Source organism: Melopsittacus undulatus, chromosome Z (genome assembly GCF_012275295.1).
Source record: "Melopsittacus undulatus isolate bMelUnd1 chromosome Z, bMelUnd1.mat.Z, whole genome shotgun sequence".
NCBI lineage: Eukaryota > Metazoa > Chordata > Aves > Psittaciformes > Psittaculidae > Melopsittacus > Melopsittacus undulatus.
Window position 1 is genome coordinate 27,134,522 of NC_047557.1, and position 17,819 is coordinate 27,152,340.

General features: G+C 43.7%; 1 protein-coding gene across 1 annotated transcript; it reads right to left on the minus strand.

The window, feature by feature from the left end:
- Positions 1 to 1,176: 1,176 nt before the first annotated feature.
- On the minus strand, positions 1,177 to 15,468 carry TMEM171 (transmembrane protein 171). The gene is made up of 5 exons (XM_005155027.4): positions 15,415 to 15,468; positions 8,825 to 8,952; positions 7,626 to 8,347; positions 5,844 to 5,985; positions 1,177 to 1,484 (listed from the first exon to the last, which is right to left on the minus strand). The coding sequence occupies exons 3-5, from the start codon at positions 8,254 to 8,256 to the stop codon at positions 1,274 to 1,276; spliced, it is 984 nt and encodes a 327-aa protein (XP_005155084.1). The 5' UTR covers positions 8,257 to 8,347; positions 8,825 to 8,952; positions 15,415 to 15,468; the 3' UTR covers positions 1,177 to 1,273.
- Between the last annotated feature and the right edge of the window lie 2,351 nt (positions 15,469 to 17,819).

Below are 17,819 nucleotides of genomic sequence, written 5' to 3' on the forward strand. Positions count from 1 at the left end.
AGCTTGCATTCTGTTACAGCCATGTTCCCTGAAATCAGCAAGGCAGAAGACAAGCTGAGGTGTAGCTGAGGTCCCAGAGCATGCAGGTGTTGAGTGTCAGCTGAACAAGACAGAGATCACTCTTGCAATATGTTTTAATTCTGGCAAAGTTTACTATGCTGAACCAACTCAGAACAGTAGCTCTGCCATCTTCTGCCATGCTCTGGCCTATTTTTCTCAAATGGGGTTCAGAGTAAGTCATGAAGTGTTAGCAGCAACTCAGTTCCTGATAATTACCTTTACCTACTACAAGCAAATTCCCCAGTTCAGGAATAGGGCAAACCATGGCATAATAGAACTAGAACTTGCCACTCCACCCTGAAGGCAGGCAGCTACTATTTAGGGGCTGCACAGGCACACAGGAGCTAAGAGGGCTGTTTTCTGAAGGGTCTGTCAAGTGCTATGTCAGTTAAAAACATCCATTGCATGTATTTCCATGAAGCTACCTCTATTGCATTTGCTGGTAAGTAACATCTGCATCTGGAACATAGCGGACTGAGTAGTGCTCACTCTCACAAAATAAATACTCCTTGTATAAACCATGAATGATGATATATATAACAGCTGTATAATCCCCTTAAAATCAGTCATTATCCTATTAACTATCCTAGGTGCTGCTTTAGGGCTCTTAACTGCTTGTTAAAACTGATCTTCCTTGGGATTATACTTCCATAAGTACCAGAGAGGGTCTAAATTAAGCTATGGAATGTTTACTACCAGGCAGATCAGAAACTAACCATTTAAGTTCTCCATAACTTGCACATACTTGGTCCCAGTCTTAAACATCCGTTTTTGTGATGTTCTCAGAGCACACATTAAGGCAGTAACTGTGCAAAACAGCATTTTCCACAAAAGTCATACAAAAATAGAAATAAAAACACTTCCTAATTATTTATTTTTGAAACTCCAAACAGATTTAATTAAAATAAGAAAAAAAGTTGGTTTCTACTTAGTGCCTCCATTATATAAACAACTAAAAATAGAAATTGAAGCTGTAACAGGACAAGATGAACATGTAACGTTCTTACAGAAAACTGAATCCCTTCAGACTACTTGCTCAAGAAGCCCAGCATTACCTAATATTCCTTGAAACCCAAATTCATCGTTTATGCTTTTTGATGAAAAATTAGACACAGACAACATTATTGTTTTTATTATAAAATGTAAATAAATTCAAAAATTGTAAATTTGAATGTACAATATAATTTAAAAATTATGTTTAACTGATGGTCCTTTATGTGGTGTCAGATATGGTTAAGGAAATAGATGAAGATGAAGAATATTTATTATTTGTTATTGATGCTTTTTCTTCGTATTTTGGAGGCGATTCAGAGGAGAGGTATAGCACTGGTAAGACATCTGAAGGCGAGTTGCTTCCAGAAATTGTATATATAGTTTCATAGTCTCTAGCAGCAACTGTTCTTTCATCGTCTGCAAGCTGTGCTCTACAAAAACACAAAATTGCATATTAGCATAATTAATTTCTCTATAGTGAGTGAAATTCCACTTGACTTACATAAATATACATGTATGCACACGCTCCCTAAAAATCCCTGGAGCAAATAACTTGCATAAGCATTAGGATTTCATTCTCTAGGCTACATTATGATTCATATGAAAATTCTATTACTTCAGAAGGGAAGGGTAAACAAGCTCCTTCCTAGCTTTTCACATCACCAGTCACAGCCTGGCTTATGGGTACTGGGGGCTTCTACCAGAGCATAATCTTACTAAATCTTCTTCTGATCCTTAGCTCCTGATGTATCTTCTCTTTTGTAGTCTATCACATATATGCTATCCCCTTCCCTTATGAAATTAAAAGACTTAGAATTACATTGCAATAATCACAATCCTTAGCCATTTGAGATCTTACATGAAAGGCAACTTGAAACTTTTATTAAGCTTTCCAGCAACTCATGACAGACATATGGAGTAGCAATCCTGTTCAGAGCTGGAGAAACATAAGTAATTGAGCACGACCAAACTGACATGTTCCAGTGACAGTCAAGGAAGGCAGCCAAATACTCATTACCCTCCTCTGGCCATCATAACTAGGGCCCCATCAGTTGTAACCACATGGCTCTGGTACCCTGCTCATCTCACCCTGGAGTTGGCTGGCCCTCAGCATGTTGCTTCATCTGCTTCCCAAGGGAAGGGAGGAACTCCTCATTCCTTATGACTCACTCCAAGAACCGACACTTGCCTTGCCTTTGTGCATACATATGGTTACCCACCAATACTGTGAGGAACATCTTATCTTCAGTGGTGCTACTGGTGTGTGAAGGTGTGTGCTTAAAGGAGAGTGAACATACTAAAAGACAAATGCTGAAGTGCTATATAACAGACTGCAGTACAAAATCAACCATGTCTGGGATCAGACCATGACTCAGCTTCCTATAAGCTCTCTCATCCAGCACAGCCTCTGGCACAGCACTTGCTGACAGAACATGGAGCAATGGACTGAAAAACGAAATCATATTTGCCTAGTAACTGCTCACATACGAAATGGGCATTCCCTTCCAGCTTTGGGATCTTCAACCATGGCACTATGTTGAGAAGAACAAGGCCTCTGCTGCTCTTCCATGAAAAGGGCTAGGGAGCCAATCTGCAGTAGTCAAGATGCTGTGGCCATGACCAAGCGCTGCACCATGGCAGAGCGTGATTGAGTAAAATGCCCAGAGGTGGGTGGTATCAACTCACAGGGTCTCTGTGAAGACTGAAGAGCAACAGTTTGATCAGCCCCAGCCACAGAACACTGAAGCAAGAGGTCAACATTTCAGCATCCAAGGTCGAGGTCTTTTGTCCACTCCACTAGAAACAAGCTAGGCTACAAAATACCATTTTGCGTACATATGTTCACAAGATGGAGAAGTCCAGACAGGCAAGGAACAAGGATTGAGCTGATGTAATCACATACAAAGTTCAGAGCACAAGAACTGGACATTCCTGGACTGAGACAGCTGATCCAGCAGCAGGGGATTTTGTAGGAGAATGGATGAAAAAGAGGGGTAATGTGTATGTGCACCAGCAGGAAGAACCCACAAGAAGTGTGAGGAACTATTGGTTTTGACATGCCCCCACCACCCTTTGTTTTTTGTTTCTCAGTGAAGGATGCACTGCTGACATTCCTTCACAGCCTTTGGTAATCTACATATTTTACCAAACACATGGGCAAGTAGATCACATCTGAATTTAGGGCCTGAAATTAAGGGTAAAGAGCACTTGTGTCCCTCAGTTCAGTGCACTGCACTAAAGTGGTACAAAAGTCATACTCTGTGCTTGCAAGGCTACAGCAGAACATGGGCGTTCCTGTATTCCTCCCAGTTATCCACTCCAGCCTGGTCTTCTAAATGTATTTAAACAATATTTTTTGAGAGTGCTCTTGGACCATATTTGAATTGGCTGTCTCAGAGCTATTGGAGGTTCAGGTTCACACTCAGGACAAATAATTTCTCCACATACTTGCTCTGTGTGTACATCTGGGATGTACATGCTGAAGGGAGTTACAGCGCATGCTGGACATAGACATGCTCATGTCTGATGCCTAACTCTAGGACTAGCAGCAGCTGGCATGAAACACCTTCCAGCTGCAGACACCTTCACCCAGCCCAATCAGGACACAGATACTTCATGTAAATTCCTTTTAGCAGCCACAGCTTATTTTCTCTCCTGCTTGCTCTGGCCATCCTTTAATTGCACTAATATAGCTCTGAGAGCTGATACATTATACTTGCAATATGACAGCAGGCAAAGACTTTTAATACTTAATGAAATAAAATGCTTTTTTTGCACAACAATTTATCCCTGGCCATGAAGCAACTGCTCTCTGGAAAGCACTTTCACTTGATCAAGCTGATATTTTCTCATACCTACATCTGCCCTTGCCATCCTGAATTGGTATGTGTTTATGGCCGTGAGTAATCAACAGGTTCTCATCAGCTTTGTACAAAAAGTATTTTCTCTGAAACATTTTAAGTAGAAAGCCTCAGACCACTAAATGTGTGCATAGCTATGATTTATTAGGCTTGTATTCCTCAGCACATGTCATCAATCTCAAGCTGGATCTCAGTCAGTGGGAACCAAACACTGTGTGTCTTCCTTCCCTAGGTGGTATATAAATGACCATTCTATTTTGTTTGGGGGCTAGTCCCACTGTGCACTAGAGAGAGTGCTACACCAGTTGTCAAGACTGAGTAGGGTTTTTGATAGAGGTGTTTAGTCTATGTTAAAAAAATTGCAACACAGTGATTTTGAGAAAAAGCAGCAAAACAGTCTGGCTTGTAGTAATAGCAACAGAAGAAGGCATCTGCTGTCTCCAGCAAAGATGGAGAGGAAATGTTTGGAGGGGGCACTAGGAAGTTAAAGACAATATGAGGAGCTGTTGACAATGACTGACTAGAGAACAGTGCCTCGCACAGTGGGGTTGAGCCTCAAGAATCCACCAGGTACACTTCAAAGGAGGACTGAAAAACCACAGACATGGCAGCACACAGCATGGTAACAAGAATAATCATCATTGCTAACACAAGTATCCTCCTCCTGTGGTGTTTAGGACTTTGGGCAGGAAGAAGGCTCATGCTTGCTCACTTCAAAAGGAAGATTAGCACAAGTTTTAAAGTGTGCTGACATGAGGCACACAGCTGGTTATGGGATACACTGCCTTGTGTGAGCAGAGAAACCTGGACTATAGTGGGAAGCTATTAAAGCAATGGACCAACAACTACGACGATTGGACACAGCCAAGCAGGCTGGAGTTTTTCCGCAGTGATGGTGCTTAAGATGCTGCAGGTTGTAAACTGAAGTCATTCAATGAAGTACCACACTACTTACTGACTCACAGACCAAAAATAAGCTGACATAGGACCTTTCTAAAGGCAAAGTCAATTTTGGATCATGAAAGCCCTGAAAATGAGTTGGGGGCTCTAGGCATGTGTCATCTAGTTCTCCTAGCCACATGTAGTTCTCACTCCTACTATGTGGTCCTTGCAGTACCTCTTTCACCTCCAAATTAGCAGCCCATTGATGATAACCCACAGGGGATAAATAACCCCAGAAGTTCTTCCGCTGTAGACTGGAAGTCTTCAGTCACTTAGCAGCTCTCCTTCCCACAGGTTGGTAGTGGCAGCATCTAGCAAATCAGCTGTTCTCAACCTATGGAAGACTGGCTGCATGGTAAGGTACAACACCCTTGAGATGAAGCTGGCATTGCAACCTTCCTTTTAGAGCTCCTCCTGCTCTTCTCCTGCCATATCAAGGTATCCTTTTATCTTGACGCACTGTCACAGCTCACTTCCTCAAGGCAGTAAGCTAATGGTCACAGAGGGAACAGAAGCCACTAAAGTGGAGTTGCCAGGGTCACAGGACCTGGGGATAGGTGTCATTAAGGGCTCACTGCATTCGTTCTACAGAGAAAAATCTTTCAGTGCAGGTATCATGACACTGAAGCACTGCTGTCAGGGGCACCTTTTCTTGGACAATCTGTGGAAGAAACCTAATCTGACTGTATTTAAATAAGACCACTTATTTAAGGCTTTGTTTTTACTTCATCAAAGTTCTTTCAGTCATAATAAACTGGTAAGAACTTAACTCCCATAAAGGACGCTCTGTGGTCTGTGATTGCCCTTTCATACCAGGATATTTTAATGCTATTTAAAATAAGGTATCTGAAGCAAGTCCAATGACATACTAGAAAACTTTGTAGTGCCTAGCAAAGAGTTAATTCACAGTGATTAATTTAGAATGTGGTCTTGGATACCTTGAGAAGCAGTGCAGATTTCCAAAGACAGAGAAGAAAACAGTCTTACCCATCACTGAAGATAGAGTGGTATGGTGGGGGATTTTCACCTGTAGGCAAACCACTGGACATAAGACAGTGTGTTACAGTTGGTGACACAGGATCAGCAAAATAAGGAGGTGGTGGAGGTGGGAATATCATTACAGCATCACCTAGGGGGAAAACCCACCAATTACTACCTCTGAAAAATTGAGGACCACTGTTTATTATAACTGTATCCAAAAATATTCCCCATCTTTGGAATTACTTTGTCTACCTTTTAAGATAACGTGCAATGATCACACATACAGAACTGTTATATTCTGGGCTGTTAAAGTACATTGGAGGTACATTCAAAATCAAAATTATCCCAGAATAAAGGTATGGCACATTGACAAATGGAAGATTTCATTTCAAAAATACAGGTGGGGAGCAGAAGTGCTCCATTTAGCTAACAGACATAAACCTCTTCACTGATGGGTGAATTCAGAAACTGGAAGTACAAGGCACAGTTACTGTTGGCTCACTTTAAGGACAGGCAAATATTTAGTTTTCCTCACATATCTAAAATAGTGCATCTTAAGTTTCTCCACAGTACTGCAGAATTATAACAAAATATTCAAGTCATATTAATACCACAATGCTATTGATGCATAATTCACTCTTAAGTGTACTGTGCAGCATATTGGCCAATTTCAACTTCATAATCAAAGAGTTTCAATTTTTAATTTTTTCCTTAAACAGAAAGTTTGTATCTATCATTCACTGCATGATTTCTATCGACATTCACAGCTTCCTGGCACCTTTCTTCCTTGGTAATTTGTCTGCAGGGACAGGTCAAGGAACATCAAATATAATGAGTAAGGTGGCAGTATTTTCTAACTGAGTTACCATTGTTCCAGAATGCCACAAAGTCAACCAGACCTCAGCCTTCAGCCTGTCAGTCTTCCTATTCCTGACAGAAATATAAAAGGAATCCAGTAATTTTGCTTCCTTGCCTTTAAAAACAATCTGAATTCCTTTTTATGACCCTTTGATTTGCCCTGGTGTCTGGAAAACTGACTTTACACCTTCACATCTTCTAAGGGTCACCAGGTTAGAGGTTTGTACACCGGTTTGGCAGGCAGAAGGAGAAAAGTTTTGCATAACAAATTTCAAGTCCAGTCAGATGACAGTCAAACAATATCATGATTGACTTACCATTTTTGAGAGGTAGAAAGTTATCAGAATAACCTATGTATAAAATATGTTCATGGGATATTAAAAGCAGTGGTACATGCAAGGGAGCATTGCCTGCCATCATACCACATTTACCCAAATACTGTGCAATTACAGAAGCATTTCGCAATTACATCTCTGACCAATGGAAGATGTGGCCATGATCAGAAGAAATACAGCAGACTTCTTACAAACAGATTCTTCTGTTTTAGGTGTCAGAGCTTAAGGCTAAAATAAATCTTACATAAAGTCATAGAAATCAGCACCTCTGTGATTTGCAGTGTCAGCTACACCCTCTGGGAAAGGAAATGGGATTGGATGCATTTGTGTTGGATTACATGGCTTCTTTTGCACAGACAGTAAGACCCTTTGCTCTCTCAAAGGTTTTGCCTTTTAAAGAAAGGTAACTGAACTGATCTTACAAAGAAAAGTATAAGACAAAGTAACATTTTTCTGTTTTGGCTGGTTTGACATGTCAGAACTGACATGCTTAGACTTCAAATAAGTAACATTCAGATGTAAATAATTAGCGGGAAACCCCCCACCCCCCTTATTACTAACTCTCAAATGTAAAGTTCACACACTATTTACCCACCTACTGTAACCTGAAAAGGTTCAGGCCTCTGAGGTTGTTCTTCACTTTCACAGGATTCTCGGCTGAGATTTAAGTTTTGTTTCTTTTTAACATGAGCTATCACGAAGAAACACAACCCAGTGAGCACAATCAAAGGTCCCATGATTTGAAGAGACAGGAATCCACAGCCCTGGAGGTCCACATCAGAACTGCCAGTGTGGTTGAGCTGTATGGTGTGCCAGCTGGGGCTGCAGCCAGGAACCCAAATGCCCAAGATGCTAATTAGCATTCCACTAGTTAGAAACAGGAATCCAAATATGAGAAATTGGGCAAACTGACAGTTCCCACGACAAAAAACAAGACTGTACACCTGTTCATTCTGCAGCTGTCTTTGTCTTATATACAACCTGGCCCTTGATCTTGCCAGTAAAATACAAACCAGTCCACTTACAGCCAACACAGGCCCAGCAGCCTTAAGGACCTCATTACAGTCACTGAATGTTCCAGATGGACATGACTGCAGAATAAAGACTGAAAGCAGGAATCCAGCGCATAGCAACACAGCTCCACAAACAAAAAGGAAAAAAATAAGTTTCCCATGTTGTCCAGTATTTCCTTCACCCCCTGGCGCAGGAACAGCCACTGGATACATTACAACAGAATCTTCTCAAGCAGACGAGTTGGGGTTTTTCTGTTTGATTGTTTTTCCTGTTAGCATTAAGTGGCAGAAAACTACAGTAGATCTGTGAACATGAAAATATATTAATAAAAATAATAAGAAAAAAAACAATGATAGGACTAGCTACATTATGATATTTATTTCTGCATTTGTTACTCAGCCTATATTGTATACACTTGGTCTATTTTCTGTTTTGTAGTACCTCCATTATGGATTAAAGGGCCTAATTCAGTCTGCTGCCACTGAATGCTGATGAAAAGACAGAATCTGCTTTATAGGTAAACTGAAAAAAAAAAACAACCCTGCAATTGCTGCTGCACATCTAAATGAATTGTTTCTTTAGATACAGTCTTATGAATAAGGAGACATTATTTTCAAAGGCTGAATTTGGGGAACAAGGACAGGCTACCTTTCCCCTTGAAAGCAGAAAGCTATGGGAAATTTCTGCAGTGAACGGGAGAAAATGAGAGCTCTGGAGAGAAAGAAACTTAATGCAAATGAACATTGATGATTATTGGACTTTAAATCTTCTAATGTATACCTTTTCAAAGCATATAAATCTTGCTTCTCCTTCCACAGGCAATAAAAGCTTCTCTGTTTCTTTCCTTAAATCAGCTTCTGGTCCTATACACCTTCAAGAGCAAGCATACAGAAGATTTTGGTTCTGTTCTGAAAAGACATAAAAAAAAAAAGGAATAAAAAAGAAAGATAATTTAAAAAGCCATGTGCAAGGTCCTACACCTTGGTCAGGAAGATGCCAGGCACAGCTACAGGTTGGGCAAAAAGGAAATTCAGAGCAGCCCTGCAGAGAAGGCCCTCGGGGTGTTGGTTGATGAGAAAATGAACATGAGCCAGTTGCAGTGTGTGCTCACAGCCCAGAAAGCCAACTGTATTCTGGGCTGCATCAAAAGAAGCATGACCAGCAGGTCGAAGGAGGTGATCCTGCCCCTCTACTCTGCTCTTGTGAGACCTCACTTGCAGTATTGTGTGCAGTTCTGGTGCCCTCAACATGAAAAGGACATGGAACTGTTGGAACAAGTCCAGAGGAGGCCACAAGGATGATCAGGGGACTGGAGCACCTCCTGTATGAAGACAGGCTGAGAAAGTTGGGGCTGTTCAGCCTGGAGAAGAGAAGGCTGCATGGAGACCTCATAGCAGCCTTCCAGTATCTGAAGGGGGCCTACAGGGATGCTGGAGAGGGACTGTTCATGAGGGACTGTAGTGACAGGACAAGGGGTAACGGGTTGAAACTGAAACATCAGAGGTTTAGACTGGATGCAAGGAAGAAATTCTTTACTGCTAGGGTGATGAGGCACTGGAATGGGTTGCCCAGGGAAGTTGTGAATGCTCCATCCCTGGCAGTGTTCAAGGCCAGGTTGGACGAAGCCTTGGGTGGTATGGTTTAGTCTGAGGTACCCCTGCCCATGGCAGGGGGCTTGGAACTAGATGATCTTAAGGTCCTTTCCAACCCTAACTATTCTATGATTCTATGATACTAAGACTGTGTACTTCATCTCTCACTGATTCAATAGTTAAGAGTTTGTAAGCATACTGCTCCCACACTTTAACTTCCCATACTCCTGAATTTTTGTCTCTGCTACAAGAAAGCTTTAAAAAGAAATATAACAAAGGTGACTCCCAGAAGTCTTCCAAGCCCACAGGAGTATAAATTCAGCAGTAAAAGAGAATAGAAATTAGTGCTGAGGCTAGTCCATATGGTACTATGGATGAATAATCTGCTGGATGTGGACAAACTGGGACAGGCAAAGCCTGACAAAGTTAGGACCAAGAGCCATTCAGTGAGCTCTAAGGAAAACAAAACCAAAAATTATTTCTGACATCATGCACAAGGAAGTTTGTGCTGCTCTGACACTCTGGACTACCAGGGTCATATGGACATCTGTACTCTATACTACAGTGACTAGCAACCACGAGATCTCAGGTCCAAGTGGCTACATCCATCAAAAGTCAACCTGAAACCCGGGGGAATTTCAGACTATGGAAAATAATATCTGGATGAACCACAAGAAAGCTGTTCTCTAAGATGTATAGGAGTTATTTAAGTGTGCTCATATTGCAGCATTTTAACGCTGCCCTCTTCCCCTCATCCACAACCTTCCATGAAAGACAACCTCATCTATTACTTGGTGGATAATATCAGGATATATTTGGATTTATCAGGAAGGATATATAGGGACTGGAGGAGTTTGTCACAGATAGAAGCAAGGAATCTACTTAGTCACTGTTATTAGTTAACATTCAGAATTTCCTCTGCTAGCTTCCACTGGCCTGCTACTGATTCAGATGACCAGAAGCTAGAATTTAGATTAACTCCTCCTTACATGTGCCTCATAACAGTTACTCCACAAGAAAAAACAAAGTATTATGTGATTTTTGTAAACAAACTGTTGAACATATGTCAGCCACAGCAAGCTTCAGGTCACTCCCTAGTAACAGCAGTGCCCCACTGGGATGAAAACAAAACACAACCATAAAACCCACGTGTCATTCAAACATATAATTACCTGTTTGCAATGCAAAGCAATCTATCAAGTCATTTTACTTAGTCACTTGTAAGAGCAGGACCCAATTAAAGAACTGGCTGAGCAGACACACGAATGGTGAAGTTACTAGATGTGTTACTACTGAACGTCAAACCAGACTGCCACCAGCATGGGAGAAGGCAGAGAGCAGCATGCAGGTAAAAGGCACAGTAAGTGCTAAGCTCAACAGGCAATCAAACAGGTTATACCTGCATCAGCAAAAAGGCCACTGCAGAAAGAAACCAAGTCTCCCAGCTGGCTATCTTGAATACCAAAACTGAGGGACCTCCCTTAATGCATTCCATCACTGTGGCCAATTAATTTGTAAGCTTGTGACTGCTAAGTGTTTCTTCACTGATCTGGATCCAATCTATGTATACTAAGACTGGTTCAAAAACCTGCTAGCTGAGGTTCTTTTGGTAGAAGAGTCACAGTTTCAGTCTGGAAAAAGATAACTGGTTATAAAGAATACTAAAGATAGGACAGTATATCAACAAAAGGAAATTAAAGAAATTATTATTGATTTCAACCTGAATACCATTAGCCAAGCACACTTTCAAAACTGCATGAGCTGGAGTCAGTTTGAAGGCTTTCCTTCTGAGCACAGAAATTGGATTAGTTTAGTCACTCCTCCTTCCTCAGTTTCACTGGTCTTTCTGAAATTAATGTAACTGTTTCTCATAGCTGCACGTAATTTCTCATAATCCTTCACATCTAGGAATTTCCCCATTTTTATAATTGATCTGAAGTGGCTCAGATTTACTGTTCTACAAATGCACAAAACTGAATAAAGGGCCTCTGAAATACAAAAAAAAAACCAACCCCAGCAGAGCCCAATTTCAGACTCAACTGTCCCGAGATACTTTTTGCTGAGGCACATTAATCATTATAACAGCAATAATACACTATAATTAGCAATAACTCTGAATCCTTCTTTTGCATTTCCCTCCAGGGAAGAAAACATGGACAAGTACAAGTGAATTAGGACAAAAGGAAATAATGCAGGGAAAATCAAAATCCAGATATTTAGCCCCTAAGATGAAGTATCTAAATTTGTTCTTAATACTCCAGCACAGTGTCTGCTTCTCTTCCACCAACCTTGTTGTTATGAGATTAAGTTAAAACACACATTAGAAATGAAGCATGTGCGTATTTTCTTAATTCTTTCAGGCCACAAAAGAAAGAACATTCAGAACAGTCGGTTGTGGCTTTGAAGATGAAAGCCACAGATTTAATGCTGCAAAATCCAAAGGAAGACTAGTTTTCATTTATGCTACCACCAAATTTCAATTAAAAAAACAATGTAAGATTAAGCTTTATTTCTTGTGTTTCAAGAAGAAGTATTTTAAGAAAGAAGCAAGCCTTATATTGACTATGTGCTTGAAATACTTCCATTAAATCCAATATATGCAGAGGCATAGACGTAAGAGAATTTTCCCTTTATACTGACCCAAAGTCTGAGAGCAGACATGGAAATACTAGGTCAGAAACTACTAGAACAAGATGTGTTAGTGTGGAGGCAGCTAAGGATGAGGAAAGAGGGAGCTGAAACATAGCTTGTAAAGGAAGTCTGGTTATGGGCTTAATTTAAATGATATAGTGCTTTATGCTTTTGTAAGTCTGGCTCAAGCCAGGTATATTCAACATGAAATAACATCACTATCTCTTGTCAATTTTCTATGTAATACTTGCATTACAAAATTCACATTATGAACAACTCCAAGAATTTTAAAATACAAGTTTTAATGATGGAACAGGGACTTGCTGCTTTCTGCTTGAACCTTCAGAGTTCATACTGTCCAAGATTGCCATTGCAAACACCAGGGTATAAATTTACTCCCCCTTACTCATATGAAATTTGATAGCCAGGTGCAATCACATGAATTCAGGAAATGAGGATTAAAAGGAGAAAGCATTGGAAGAATTAAAATGCTGCTGTCCCTCTGTTTTATGTTTCCCAGAGAAGGCCCCATTCCTGCTCTTTTACTTGCAAAAGCACCCAAATAATTTCATACAGAAGGATCAGATCTATCCTGTGTTTATTTCAAAAACTACAATACCCTGTCAATTGCAGTCCACAGTGGAAACCCGTTAGAAGTCACAAGCCATCCTTTTCAAGATTTTTCGAAGTGTTTTCACCCATACTTTCAATTTTTGAGCAGCTACAGGGAAGTTGCCACTGCCATTGTGGCTGGGTAGAGTTTTGGTTTGGTTTTTTTGTTGTGATTTTTTTTTGTTTGTTTCTTTTTGTTTGGTTTGGCATGCTGTTTTTTTTTCTTCCCAGGTTTCAAATAAACCCATGACTTCTGACAGGACAAGCTACCTGGAAGGAAAAGTCCTGTCAACTTCATTCAGTTTAACTTCCATATCAAAACATGAACAGCTCTCCACTTCCTCTCACTCTCTGTATCCAGTGCCTTCCTCCATTCTTAACTCCATCTGTACCCATGCCATTTTCTGTTCTTTATCATATCACAATTTTCCCCCAGATTGCACTCTGAACTTGACATTCAGCAGAGCACCCATCCATATGTACAGCTGGTTAAACTGCACTAAACTGGAGTTCACTGCCTTCATTCCCACAGTGTTCCCTCCTCATGGTGTTTTTAATCATTTGTGTTAAGAGCTAAGGGGAAATGTCTGACAGGATAAACTTCCAGTTTTCTACTTTCAAGCAACATTAAGGCTACAAGGACTAACAGGTTCTGAGATGCCAAACACAACTGATTTGATCTCTTGCTTACATACTCTTGGATCAGTGCTTAACAGTGCTCTCATCTCATGGAACATACAACTCTGATATCCCAGGAAGATTACCCTAAACAGGGAGTGGATGCCAGAGAAAGAAACTGCCCATATGGACTGACAAAATGATTATGTTAGCACACACTGCAAGAAGAGTAATGCTGTTATTTACGACCATTGAAGGTGGGGCAGAAATCAGTGTCTGAAGTGCCAGAAGGCAGCTGCAGCAGGAATTTCCAGAAAATAGGATGAATCCTGACAGTCTCCAGACACGTGTGCCAGCTATCCTTCTCATCACAAACCAGCAGTCTGACCTCTGCCAGGCAGAAATGTGCTCTATGAAGAAGCTGCTAGCTGCTATCCCTGTGGGTCACAAGAAAAAAACTACAGTAAAAGCTGGTTCACAAATGTTCCCCACTTAACTCTGGCAGGCAAGAAAGCCCTGATGACATAGTTGGATGTGAGGACCCCAAACAGATGTTTGGACACAGAGGAGCTTGCAAAGCACAATTTGGTAACCCACTGATTAGATGCCTTGCAGGTAACTAGGACAGCACCTAAATTCAGTAACGTGCTCTGAAGGTTCCCATGTATGTAGGTGGGATGCTTTTTACAGGACCCACTGGTGGGACCCAAGAGCTGAGACAAAGCAGCTCCTACTTTCTGCAGTACCTCCAGGAAGGCTGGGGAGAAAGTAGACAGACACACATAAAGCCAGAGCTGACTTTCTCCAAACAGGTAACACAAGACAGACCAATTTCTGGCAAGTTCAGGGACTGTCTGTCCCATGAGGCTAATGTACCTCAAAGCTGCAAAAGCCACAGGCAGATCTTTGAGAGGGTAGGACAGTGACCATCAGGAAGATGCAAGTCTCCAAAAGCTACTCAGAGCATTCCTGTCCTGGTTTCTTGAGGTTGGCTTGGAGCATTAAATCACAGACAAGCAATTAAGCTGTACTCCATCTGGTAAATACAGCATCCCATGCAATAACCCTCCTCATGTATCAGCCCATCCGGCATGCTCTCTTCTAGCCACTAAACCTCTTAAGTCACCTTAAGGTCTTCAGCAGGGCAGATCATGCCCGGAGAACACAGCTCCCATGCTGGAGCAAGGAGTGGCACAGGGCTGCCCGTCTACCCACTCCTGTGAGGGAGCAGCACTTGGCCGGTGTGGGGCCACCCCATCACCCCAGCAAGAACCTTCTCACCAGTGCCTTCCCAGATGTGTGCCCCCAGCAGTAACTGGACCATGGTATATCAGCAAAATAATTTGTAAAGGCCCCTTCAGAGGCATCTCATCCCCTCACTCTAACGGCGTCAAGGTCACACTGTGGGGAAGCGGTGGGCTCTCCAGGGAGATAAAGAGGCTTTCCTTGCCACAGGATGTTTATGCCCCAGATAAGCGAGACACAGAGGCACTGCCCAAGCCTCCACGCTTGAGGGGAGTGAAAAACACAGCAACGGCAGCGGCCGAGCCGGCAGCAGGAAGACACGGCACAAGCCCACCCGCCCGCCGCGGCCCCCTCCCGGGGTCAGCCGGGGGACGAGCCGCCCTCCAGCAGCGCCCGCCTTCCTACAGAAAGCGTGCCTGCCTCGGTGCCCATCTCCGCACCGCGCCTGACTCCCCTCGCACCAGCACTCCCAGGCTCCCACTGCCCTGCAGGAGCAGGCGGGGACGGCTCCCGGCTTTCACGCACGCCTGGTCGCTTCTTTCAACCCACGGCGGAAGCTGTGAGTGCCCCGGCAGCCAGAGAAGCGCCTCGTCACGGCCTCGGCCCCCCGTGGTAGGCAGCGCGGAGCGGGACAATCTCGCCCGCCAAGGGCTTCGAGCAACCCCTCCTTACCTGGCCGCGGTGCGAAGGACTGCGGGGGGGGGGGGGCGGCCGGCGACGCTATTTAAGGACCTTCGCCAGGCAGCGCGCACCTGGGTGGGGCAGGGCTGGGCCGCCCCGCACCGCCCCGAGGAACCGTGCTGCTGCAGCGGCTGCTGCGGCACCGCCTCCCCTGGAGCCCAGCGCCCCGCCCGGCGTCACCCCTCAGCCGCCCAGCCCCGCCCCGCAGCGGACAGGGCGCTCCCCGTCGTCCCGCGGCCCGCAGGGTGCGGGCGGCTCCGCCGTCCGTTGGCCACAGGCCAGGCCCGCCGGGGGGGCTGTGCCAGCTCACGGGTCCGCTTTGGACTTCGCCCGCACCCCCGGCGGGTGAGGAGAAGGTGCGGGTGCGAGGAGGCACCATCTTGGTCACCCCACTCGAGGCCGGCGCTGAGGTACCGGCGGCCCTGCGACCGTGCAGGAGGTTGCTGCGCCGCTGGGAGGTCTCTCAGCTGATGGGATGGAGGCGCAGCTCTTTGGGCAGGGCCGTTGCATATGTCCCTGGACTCATGTGTACGTGGCCGCGGTCTGGTGTGCCTCTGAAATACAGGTAGCTTCGAGGTGAGGCGGGTGAGCAGCCCTCTTGGGGAGGTTGTGCTACGTCTCCCGTTTCAGGAGCCCTTATTTGGTCACTTTGTCCTTGCCAACCTTTGCCTTCTGCACGCTTGGGAACTTGATGGGTATTAAAGGCAGGCCAGGCTTAGATTTGACTAATTTCATAGAGTCATAGAATGGGTTGGAAAGGACCTTAAAGATCATCTGGTTCCAGTGCCCCTGCCATAGGCAGGGATGGCTTTCACTAGACCAGGTTGCTCAAAGTCCAAACTGGCCTTGAATGCTTCCAGAAATGGGACAGCCACAGCTTCTATGGGCAACCTGTGCCAGCATCTCACTGCCCTTAAAGAATTCCTTCCTAATGTCTAATCTAGGTCTACTTTCCTTCAGCTTAAAGCCACTTTTGCTTGTCCTGTCTCTACATGGCTGTGTAAAAAATCCCTTTACAGATGTCGTGTAGCCCCCTTTAAGTACTGGAAGCTGCCCTAAGTTCTCCTCAGAGCCTTCTCCAGGCTGAGCAAGCCCAGCTCTCTCAAACTGTGACGAATTTCTATGATATTCATAATTTCCTTCAGTGATGGCCAGTTCAGCCACTGGACATGGGAGAAGTTGCTTTCTGTTTTACTTGCTAGGTGCAGGCAGTGTGGAGGAAGAATTTGCTCTGGTAGCAGGGCCAAGAACTGTGAAGTGCAAGGAGCAGCTGTGTGAGACAACAAGAAGCGAGGGGAGAAGGGCTGGGTTGTGCCATATGTAAGCGGGTGTAGCAGTGGTAGGACCTGAATGACTGTGGGACTAAAGCTGCCCCACTGGTTAGGCACGGCCTGGTAGCTGGTGAAGTGTGAGGGAAGCCATTTGGAGTTACGTGAGTCAAAACAAGGGGAACCAGAACAGGGATGAAAATAGATGGCAGGAGGAAAGAGAGTGCATCAAAGTTTTGCTTGATAAGATGATAGTTTGGTTAGAGGGCGAGACTGGGGGGAAATGGGATACTGGGGCTTTGGAGGGGATTTGGGTTTAGGTAGAGAAGTAGGGAAAACTTGGAATTCGATGAAGAACCAAAGAATTCAGGGATGCTGGTGAGGGACTCTTTATTAGGGACTGTAGTGATAGGACAAGGGTAATGGGTTGAAACTTAAACAGCAGAGGTTTAGATTGGATATAAGGAAGAAATTCTTTACTGTTAGGGTGGTGAGGTACTGGAATGGGTTGCCCAGGGAGGTAGTGAATGCTCCATCCCTGGCAGTGTTCAAGGCCAGGTTGGATGAAGCCTTGGGTGATACGGTTTAGTGTGAGGTGTCCCTGTCCATGGCAGGGGATAGGAACTAGATGATCTTAAGGTCCTTTTGAACTCTAACTGTTCTATGATTATATATACATGGGGTGTAGGAAGGAGCTTGTGATGGGCTATAAGGCTCCAAGCTTTCCAGAGGTTGAAGATTCCTGGATTTCATTGGCCCATTGCTGTCTTGACTGTTTTATGTCTGAGTCCAAGTCCCACTGACTGGAAGGTGGGCTTCAGTATACACTTGTATGCTGTTGTGAAGAGTCTTAGGGTAAAGAGAGACTTTGAAGTAATGATTCCTGCATTCTGTGAAGAGTGAAATATTTTAGTGAAGTAGAAAAGCAGGGAATAAAAAAAAATGCCTGAAGAGAACAAAAGATGAGCACTGATTGCTATGAACACACGCTGAAGCTTAAGTCTTGCAGAGTGGAAGAGTGTAAAAAATGTATAATCAGGCTATTTTACATTGTGTGACAACAGTGATACATGATTTAATTATGTTTATGTGGCAGTTTTCTAATACCTGATTCTGGTTCTGTTTTTC

Coding starts and splice junctions, on each gene's coding strand:
- TMEM171 (XM_005155027.4), bottom strand. CDS start 8,256: ATGTATCCAGTGGCTGTTCCTGCGCCAGGGGGTGAAGGAAATACTGGA. Junction 5,986..7,625: donor ACCTTTTCAGGTTACAGTAG/GTGGGTAAATAG, acceptor TTTTCCCCCTAG/GTGATGCTGTAATGATATTC. Junction 1,485..5,843: donor CACTCTATCTTCAGTGATGG/GTAAGACTGTTT, acceptor GTGTTTTTGTAG/AGCACAGCTTGCAGACGATG.